This window comes from Geospiza fortis, unplaced genomic scaffold (assembly GCF_000277835.1).
Source record: "Geospiza fortis unplaced genomic scaffold, GeoFor_1.0 scaffold452, whole genome shotgun sequence".
In the NCBI taxonomy this organism is placed as follows: Eukaryota; Metazoa; Chordata; class Aves; order Passeriformes; family Thraupidae; genus Geospiza; species Geospiza fortis.
In genome coordinates this window covers 1,076,917-1,087,486 of record NW_005054369.1, presented here as the reverse complement: position 1 = coordinate 1,087,486, position 10,570 = coordinate 1,076,917, and the positions used below count along the sequence as shown (strand labels likewise).

Genomic DNA, 10,570 nt, shown 5'->3' with positions numbered 1-10,570 from the left:
TTGAATACCCAGCTTTGCAATGAATTCCCAGTGGGGTGTGAATGTGTAGGTTTATTCCTGGTCCTGTGTGGGGTTGTGATGAACTGGCTGCTAAATGTGTCAGGAAAATGTGGGTCAGCTTTGCAGTCCTGGGGCTAAAGCCAGCCTGGGAGCAGGGATGTGATCACAGCCACCCACGGGGGATCCAGAGCCCTCTGCCTGCCCCCTGGTATTGCCAGAGCATTTACAGCTGAAAATGAGCCCTTGGGGATAAATAGGAGGAATTTGGGCAGATTTGTGGTTTGGCCTTTTGCTCAGCTTCCCAAAGTCCCAGTGGTGAGGGAGAGCTGAATAAAAGAGCCTCTCTCAGAGCCTTTCCTAAAAATGCCTGAGTCATGAGGAACAGAAAATGTGGACCTTATTATCACCCCAAATGTGGTCAAATTGACTTAAAGACCCCCTGATCATATTGGGATGTAAGAATGGACCTGGTCAGGGACAATTCTGGCACACCCAGAGGCTGCACTATCAGGGTATAGTCAATATTGCCATTTGTTAACACTTGCTGTTTGCAAACACATTTTTTATTTTACCAAATCCTAAATTAAAATGCTGTTTCTTTAAACAGAGGCTGCCCAGCCTGATCCTTCCCCATATATAATATTTTTATGCAAATCATCTTCAGTTTTTGCTACACTGTGCACTGCCAGTGAGCCCAGGCTGGTGTTAGTAAGGCTGTCAGGTCTCATCAGTGCTAAAAAAGCCCAACCCCTCCTCATGCAGGAGATGTTCCATTTCTATTTTTACATGGAATTGCTTATTTGAGTATGTACTTTCCTTCACAGGGAGTTCCTCCAGGACAGAGTGCAAAACTAATTTTAGGTAATAGTTTTTCCCCTTTTTCAATTCACAGCTAAGAATATTCGGTGGTTAAAATCATATCTAAAAGAAGCCTAAAACAATCCTGATGCACATATGGGTACATAAAATGGGTGTATCTGAGATCATTCGTGGGGAAAAAGAAGAAACCAAAAACTCCTGATTCAATGAGGTGTTAAAATACATTTTTATGAGTAGGTTAGTTGATTGCAGGAGCTTGGTTTGTGCATTTACATTTAACCAGGTGGTTAAATGTTCTGGTGAATTTACTTTGTAGGAAAATCAGTGTAATAAACCCCAATGTAAGGCTTAATAGAAGGGAATATTTACTTACACCAGAAAGTGAGTTGATATTATGTATTCACACACTCTTCCTAACAAACAGCACCAAAATCTGTGTCCTGGCAGACTGATCAGGGTTATGTGATCTGGATATTTCACTGGGGCTCCTCTGGATCCCTCAGTTAGGATTGGTTTGGGAGAAGTCTTTTCTGCCCCATGGGAATCACCAGATTTTGCCCCAGGCCTTTCCAACTGCCAAAAACCTACAGCTGGTTTGGAGCCTTTTTGCATCATTTGGAAAATATGGTTGAGGTGTGCTTTTCTCTAGGGTTGGCAGGATGAGGAGGGGTATTTGTGGTGGGGGCAGCCCCTTGGGCACCCTCCTGGTGTGAGGATGGAGGGTTCTACCTGTGGTGTCATCTTACCCATGGCCAAGGACTTCTCCTGGGGATGGTGAGGGCTGGGAGTTGGACTCGATGGTCTTTGTGGGTCCCTTCCAAATCAGCTTATCCCACGTGATTCTGTGTCCTCATCTGAGGGACTCAAGTTGCCCCTGTGTGGTGCTGTTCTCAGGGGTCCCAGGATGAGGGAAGAGATGAGAATCTTGACTCCATGTTTCAGAAGGCTGATTTCTTATTTTATGATATATGTTATATTAAAAGAAAATTATATATTAAAACTACACTAAAAGAATAGAAGAAAGGATTTAATCAGAAGACTAGCAAGGAATAGAAAGGAATGATCATAAAATCTTGTGACTGACAGAGAGTCCGAGACAGCTGGACTGTGATTGGCCATTAATTAAAAACAACCACATGAGACCAATCAAAGATGCACCTGTTGCATTCCACAGCAGCAGATAATTATTGTTTTTCTTTTCCTCTGAGGCTTCTCAGCTTCTCAGGAGAAAAATCCTGGCAAAGGGATTTTTCATAAAATATGTCCATGACGCCCCAGGAAAGGTTAGGATGCAAATTTCTTCATGGGAAGGGTTTAAAAGAACTGGGGCAGGCTGCCCAGGGATGTGGTGGAGTCTCCATCTTTGGAAGTGTTCTAAAAATCTGTGATCATGGCACTTCTGGACATGGTTGAGTGGTCAACGTGATGGTGGTTGTTGATGGTTGGACTTGAGCGTCTTAGAGATGTCTCCCAACCTCAGCAATTCTGTGACTTTATAAACACCACTGACCTCAAGGAGAAAGGACCAAAGCCCTGAAAACCATTTTTCCCCCCCCACCAGGAGCTGACGGGGATTACTGGCGTCTCCTCAACCCGGGCGAGTACGTGGTGGGCGTCAAGGCCGAGGGCTACACTGCCGCCACCAAGACCTGCGAGGTGGGCTACGACATGGGGGCCACCCAGTGCGACTTCACCATCTCCAAGACCAACCTGGCGAGGATCAAGGAGATCATGAGGAAGTTTGGGAAGCAGCCCCTGAGCCTGGCGGCGCGCCGGCTGCGGCAGCGGGCGCGGCGGTGGCAGCGGCGGTAGAGCGCAGCGCCAGCTCTGCTTCTCCCAGCCTGGCTGTAGTCGTAGTGAGAGTTACATAGCCCATCTCTTCATGCCTTTTTCTCTGCACCATGAGGCCTTTCTGTTTGTGGAGCGGGATGGATGCTCGGGGGGGTTCTCATTTTTGGTGGGGAAAAAATCAGAATGAAGTCGAACCAAAAGGAGCCCCCAGTTGAGGGGAGGGACAGGGAGAATGGAGGAAGGTGTTTTGAGTTGAACTGGAATGAAATGTTTTGCTTGTTGAGTTGTTTAATCCTTTGTCAATCTGTTTCCTTTAAAAGTTGAAGAGAAAGGATAAAAAACAACAGCAGCAAAAAAGAGATACTTACAAACAAGAAGTGTTCTGAATGAAAAATTGAAAAAAGTATCTAAAGTATGAAATTGGTATATTTTTGCCACTCATAAAAGTTTTGACACTCTTTATGTTTTATTCTCATATGGGAGGAAAAGCTGAGAGGCCACAACTTCTGTTTAATGTGATTAAAACTTGTGTCAGAATTTCTCTCTTTCTCTGAAAGCTCCCCCTTTGATAAGCACTATATTTCAGGAAAAAAGCCTGCAGCGAGTAACCCACCTTTGCTTTCCTGCTTGGGTTGTTTAGATTTAAGGATGCTTTGTGCTGCCAGAGTTACATTCCAGAGTGTTTTCTCCTCTGGCTTTTCAAGGCTGCAATTTTACTCCATGAACTAAACCTGACAAAAAGGTTTTGGGATCAGGACCACTGTGGTGTGGCAGTTCTTCCCTGATGTGGGAGAAGGACCTAAAAAAGCTTTTCCTGAAGATACAAACACTTGTGTCTTGTATGAGAGGAGAGGCTTAGTCACTGAGAGGTGCTTAATTCACAAATCCTCTGATACCATCTTTTTTCTTAATTTTTGGCCTGACTTGAGGTGCCTTTTGTGCTCCTGCACATCTCATGCCTCTGTCTTCTGTGACATGCAAGGGTTCTGGGCTCCTCTTGCTGCTGCTTTTCTGGCCTCATGCTTCTTTGGGAGCAGGAGTTTTGCTTTATTGTTGGCTTTTGAGTAGTAAAATTGTACAGCAGGACAGGATCGAGATTCAGGAAAGATGCAGAGCACATCTAGGAAAGAATCAACACTGGGCAAAGTACCAGCTGACGAAAATACGACTTTGCTCCATTAGCTTCAATGTTATGACCTAAATTATACCTAAAAAAACAAAGTCAGCTGCATGATTTTAGCCAGTCTGTGGCTAAATAACCATCTCTTAACATGCTTGGTAGCAGACTGCCGCATACTCTTCCAAATACAATTCTGGTTTAAACATTTTGATTGCTATTTACAGGTTTTGCCAGTTTGATAGGATTCTTGGAAAAGATGTTCAGCAAAATATCATTGAAACTGAGGAAAAAATAAAGCAGAGTAGAAAAGTTACTGTAAAAATACCATGTGCCATCTGTATTAATTATTTTTTATTGTCAAGGAATGAAGGAAACACATAAAAGGCAAAAGACTGCAGAATGAAAAACATAATCTAGAGCCCTTGCATAGTAAATAATCATACTCCTAAATTTCTTAGGCAATTTCAGCTCTTCCTGGTTCTGCAGATACCATTAACTAACAGCAAAGGCTCCAATAAAACAGAAGAGTGCACTTGTAATTCTCTGTGGCTGAAATTATGGAACGCCTCCAAGTCAGTGTCATTTCAATTAAGTAACAGAAGTAAACAACTCATCCAATCATTCCATCATGTGGAATTATATTTTACTAATTTCACCCTCTTTGCACCCTTACAGCGTCCTGGGATGCCATGTATTTCTGTGTAGCAAATATAACTGCAGTTTGTCAAGAAGGGATATTTTTTTTCTTGAGAGCTGGGAAGGGATTAATAATGTCTTTGTGCAGGTAACAAAGTGAAATAATTTTGGAATATGGAGTAATGACAGCAGACAATTTGTTTGAAGTTAAATTTGTTGTGTTCACTGGCATATGTAGATTTTATGACCATCATGACAGATGAAGAGCACACAAGATTTTTTGGGTTATGAATGGAGTTTTTTGGATGGGTTCTCTCGGGAGTCCCACAAAGGCAACTTTGTGGGTGGTTGGAATGCACTGGCAAAAGTGGAACAAAATAGCCAAATTTAAATGGGATTGAAGATGGAAAGCACTGCTTTAGTCCTGGCAGGTGAGGTCTTCCTACAGTGAGATAATGGTGTGAGAGTTTAACTTCACAAACCTTGAGGATCCTGTGCTTTGTTCTCAGAACTGAGGTTCTTCCTGTGAGAAATTATTTTTCATTTGATAAGAAGGAATGGATTTGATGGGGAATTCTTGGACATCTGTTGGCTAAGACTGGATGGACTCTGCTGAAGGCCTCAGGTGCTGGGGACAGTGGCTTTGGTGCTCTTTCCTGGCTGTCACTAGTGCTTACACGAGTTTGGGCACAGCAGAACTGGGACTAATGCAGGTGACCTTACTCCATTTTAGTCCGGGCATTCCTAAATAAATGGCCTAATAGCTGTCAAGTGGACTTGTCTGTGCAATTATTTTCTGATTGTCCAGCACTGGAAAACACTGAGGCTCCAAGAAGTTTTACCAGGAATAACAGATGTGTGAATATCTTGTGCTGTTTATGCCTGCCCTGGATGTAATGATGGCAAACTGATGTGTGCCCTATTTACTGCTGTAGTTATGCACTTGGGAGTTAAAATGTTCCTTTCCTTTGAAATACACAGCACCATTATTTTACCTTCAGACACATCCAAACCACAAGCCGGTAAATCTGGATATCAATGTTTTCTATTTTGCCTCCTTTTCTACCTCTTTAGAACAGGTAATTTTTTTCTAAAGTCTGTGCTTTAAATCTCTTTTCCTTTTAGTCTTGGAGGAAAACAGACAGACCTGCAGAGATGCCAAGAAATAAAACTTGAGGGTGGACTCAACACTTTTGTAATTACAGATCCATTTGAACAGCTTATAGCAGTTCTCTTATGTGAGAACTTTGCTAGATCTTGATCATCTCTGATATAAAAGAGAAAAATACAATCCCTTCCAAGTACTAAGAAATTCAGCTGCACAACCTCACCCACACAGGAAAGATTAAACAAATGAAAGGTTAAAACAGGCAATACTCCATTCTGCTTGATAATGCCAACCATCAGTCATCTGCTCCCATGCAGAGCCCTGACAATCATAAAACACAGTGGGAGCTGCCTGGCTTCTCTTAACTATCCCTGTCAGGTTATCCAGCTGCTCATTTTTATTGGTTTCATTATCATCTGGGTTTTTCTCATCCAGCCTGATAACCACAAGTGCAGTAACCTCTCAAAGACAGCTCTCAGTACCTGCAAATCCCAGACTGGTTGGGTTGGGAGGATTTTAGAATCCATCTCATTCCACCCCTGCCATGGGCAGGGACACCTTTCCACAATCCCAGGTTGATCCAAGCCCTGTCCATCCTGGCCTTGGACACTTCCAGGGATGGGTGAGTCAGGTTGGGAATCTACAGAAACAATATCTGCTTACACATGTTGGTAGAAATGTGGTGTCATTTGGTTATCTCTAATCCAAGTTTAATTTACTGGCAGCAGAAGAGTTTTAGGAATATCTGAGTGTGGCTTTTACCAGGAGGTTGAACTTTGTGCGGGTAAAACACTGATGAAAATGAATGTGAATGAAACCATTGTCTGTGCTAGTTAGGAAATACATTTTTTCATTGGATATTTTAAGCTGTCACATATTTTCAGCTTCTGTCACCATCCACTTTCCCTTCTTTTATCCGTGTATAGTTGTGGGTTTTTTCCTCTAACTTCAGCTCATTATTTTCACTGAATTTGGGACATGTCCCCAAAGTGCGCATTTCAGCAGTGAGTGACGGAGACCCAGCCAGATTTCCTTGTCTCTTTTGTCACACTGTGCCAGGTGCTTGACCTTTCTGAGAAACACCAAAACAGAGACAAACTTGAAACAGAACACAAGTGGATTCACACCAATGCATTCCACTGATTAACCTTTAAAAACTGCCATGACATACCTTTGCTGTGGGTCTGAAAAAGCCCAAGTTTGGAACTTTTTTTTACCTTTTATTTTGTCACCAGGCTCTGAGTGAATTTGGGCAGAAGCCCTGAGCCTGAGGGGGAGGTGTAAAAGCAGAGGGAATTTGTATGAATTGTGGTGGCATCACCTCCTGCTGCAGGACAGCCAGCTCTGTGCACACCTTGCAGCCAGGGCCCAGGGAAGCTCTGCTGCTTCACCCTCCCCAAGGACACAACTTTTCAAAGCCCTTTTCCTCTCCTACTGCAGCAGCTGCACATCTGGAGAAGGAATCAGTGATTTTTACCCTTGATTTCATGGGTACTTTTGTGACCACTTTTGGCAGTGCTGCTTTGTGTTATCATAGAGACAAACAGATTTTTTGGCTCTTTCCAGTAATTAATAAACAGTTTTGAATCCTCTTGGCTTCAGGTGATTAACTTCTAGAAGTTTTAGTGTTTCCTTCTGATATCTCCTCAATATCCCAAGTTTAAATCGTATCTATACACTTAATCTGAAGTGTTTACTGATCTCTATTTACTGATATATACTGATCTCTAATTGCTTTTTGAAGGTCATTAAACTTCAGGTGACATTTTTGTATTTCACTGTAACATTGTAAGATTTTTTAGCAGAAAAATTTGCATTCAATGAAGCCATAACAGTGAAGGCAATCTTGTCACTAAATAACAATTCTTTGCCATCTTCCATTGGTAAAATCAACATTTTGCAGCATCCATGGTCACTTTACAGCTAGGTGAGGTTTACAAATCCACCAAGTCCACACTGGGATTTGCAGAACAATTTGTTGATCACTTTTGTGGTTTCTCCATCCTCTTAACCTGACAAAAGACTCAAGTTGATTTTGATGGAGATTACAGTTCCCATTAAAATTTTAAACATTGCTCCCATGCTTGAGTTTAATTATCATCTCATGAGTTTAATGAGAAAAACTCATAAAGAGCTTCTCTCATTAGGCACATAAAGGATATTTTTATACATTTCATGAATTTCAGACTCAACAAATTTCGGTGGAACCTTTCAACTTAATAGGTAGATGAGTGCTTTCATCACTAAAAAATGACAATAATTGGATTTTTGACAGCTTGTAAAAAAACTCCAGGCAGTGAACACAAAGGTGCTTCACAGGTGCATGTTTTTATTACTCAATCTGCCTTTTCAGGAGTTTGAGTGCCTCTGTTCACCTGCTGGGCGTCACACTCAGAGGTGTTAAATGCACCTTCCCCTCGCTGGTGTTTGGTGATTTCCACAGGCTGGATTAAACAATATCCCACAGTTTTCTGCTCTTTACTAAACTGAGCTTCAGACCGGACCCTTTCAAGCACTTGCCTCTCCCAGGGGAAGGTCCCTGGAGCATGACTGGAGTGGCAGCAGAGAACACTTGGATTTTCACGTCACAGCAGCACTTTTGAAAGTGATTTTTTCCACCAAAACACAGCAAAAGAACATTGCACTGTGTATTCTGAAATACTGCTGGTGTCTAGAGAAAACAGTAACAATTCCCACCTATTATTACACTAAGTACTCTCAACCACCTGATATTTTAATTATTCTAGTCATCAACTCTCTCCCTTAATTTGCAGCAGCTGCTTTCTAAAATTCAATACATCACTTGTGTCAACAGCCCAATCATTCTTATTAACTCTGCTGTCCCAAAAGCAACAAAAAAGGGCATTCAGAGTAAACTGTCATTTAAAGATTAAATATTCATCCAGCCTTACTTTCAGCAAGTAAAAAGATGAGAAATGGAATTACTTATTGTGGTTTAGGTGTGACAGAAATTCAACACCTGGGTAATAAGGAGCAATGGCAGCATGATCTCACTTAACCAAACCAGGGGAGGTTTAAATCTGAGATCTGTTTCTTACCACAAAGATCTGGAGCTGGTTCCATGGCCTCAGTGTAAAAAGTGGTAAAATCACATTGCAATTTATTACAGTTTTGTGAGCCCTGGAACTCTCAGGTGAATGGAACCATTAATTTGGGTTTGGCTCACCTCAGGGATCATCTCCTGACTCCAAGGCTGTCCTCATGAGCAGAACAGGTGAATTTACAGAATACTTGGGAGAGGAATGGGAACTGGAGAAAAAAACTGATTCTGTTGCTATGATCCACCCTGTATCTGCCTTATTTTCTATATTTGGCTAATGAAGGGCAGCTGGAGCCACTGTAATGAACATAATGATTTCTGGGAACATCCAAACCCCAATGATTGCACTGAAGGACCAAGACAATCAACCAACAGCTCCACCAGAGAGACATAAGCTGTTAAATCTCCTTATTCAGTTTAATTCTAAAGGGCTTTGCTACTGTTGGCTGCTATATGGTCATTTTTAAATACTAAAACAAATTCCTTGAGTGTTAGAACTTTGAGAGTAGTTCCTCAGAGGCATTTATCTGCTTTTACTTACACACTTTCTGTGACTTTTGCCCTAAAAAGGTCATCAAGGACCAGTTTGATGTCTCTGAGTCAGTGCAAATTTGGGTACTGAAGGTCCTGTCCACCCTCAGCACTGGGTGCAGAACATACCTGGTTTGGAGAAAATCCAGCATTTTAAAATCAGTTTCTCACTAATGAAAATGTCCATAGAAATTAATTGCTGATTTCCATCTCAGCTTCAGGAGTAATGTATCATTCTTAAAGCAGTAGGAGTCTCCAGAGGGTACTTTTCAGATTATCACAGTCTCTAGATGTATTATTAAGACCTTGACTGTTGCATGATTGATTTAATATAAATATAAATCAATAGAGCTTCCCTAGAACTCTTGCCTGCCTTCTGCAGGGAACTTGGAAGATTTTTGGGAAATGAGACCTGAAAAAGTGTGGGATTGGGGTGGGTGAAACAGAACATCTATTACAGAGGAAACACTGAAAGATGGAAAAGATTCCAGTTGAAATATTCTAGTCCCATATTTTTCCTGAATTAATTTTATTTTTCCTGAATTTTCAAATAGTCCACGTTCCTGAAGCAGCCACTGAGGTGGACAAAAAAGGATAAGTGGTGGCATTTCAAGATTGCCAGCCCAAGCCAGAGAGTTCAGAAGCAGATGGTGGCAAATTATATTTCAGCAAATGCTGATAACGAGTTTATCATCAAACAGAAAATTACTCTGAAATTTGGGATCTGGCAGAAAGCTGAGTGGGTTTTTTTTCACACCAAAGCTGATAAAAGCCCAGGGTAGGAAATGGAATGGTCAGAGCAGCATTCCTTCAATGAGTTTGTGATCTGACAATCAGCCGTCGATTGAAATGTTGAGGATGTTGAAATCACCCATTTCCAATTTAATACAACATAAATGCCTGTTATTAGGTAGAAAAATTTAAACTGTGGAGGGGGAGGAAGGAGCAAATCAGGGTGTTAAAAATGAAGTAGGAATGAATCTTTGTGACCTCCAGCAGCAGTGGGGTGTGTGTTTGTGTGGGCACACAAGAAATGGGAGGGCAGGCAGCCCTCAGGGGGCATCAGCACTGCAGAGCTGCCAATTGTTCCACTTTAGAAACCCCAAATTGTACAAGTGCAGCCTTAATATAGCAACAGAGCAGAGTGTAGGAGTCCCCAGTGTTTATCTGCTTCCCTGATTGCATCTCCTCAAATTTCACTGAGCCTGAGAACTCAGGATGCAAGATAGTGGTTATAACATCCTTCCCACCATCCAAAAAAAGAAAAGAAGGAAAAAGAAAACAAAACAGGAGCCCCACCCTGCTGATGAAACCCCAGAGTCTCCTGTGACTTGTGTATCTGAAAATGTTACCTTGAAATATTTGAGAATTTAGCCTCAATTCATGCCAGGTTGTAAAGAGACTTTAGAGAGGAAACAACAGATTCTCATCTGCTGAAACCCTACAAAGGCTGCTGATATCAAGATAAAACTGCCCAGCCCCTTTGGCACTGCGTTTGATAGAC

At 41.9% G+C, this 10,570-nt stretch overlaps 1 protein-coding gene across 1 annotated transcript in view; it reads left to right on the top strand.

Annotated features, from left to right (window-relative positions):
• CPXM2 (carboxypeptidase X, M14 family member 2) overlaps positions 1-4,052 on the top strand; it is an 85,181-nt gene extending 81,129 nt beyond the window's left edge. The window contains exon 16 of the mRNA XM_031059883.1: positions 2,381-4,052. Coding sequence (XP_030915743.1) covers positions 2,381-2,631 — 251 coding nt within the window. The 3' untranslated portion in view covers positions 2,632-4,052. The remainder of the gene's footprint in view (positions 1-2,380) is intronic.
• Positions 4,053-10,570: the final 6,518 nt, after the last annotated feature.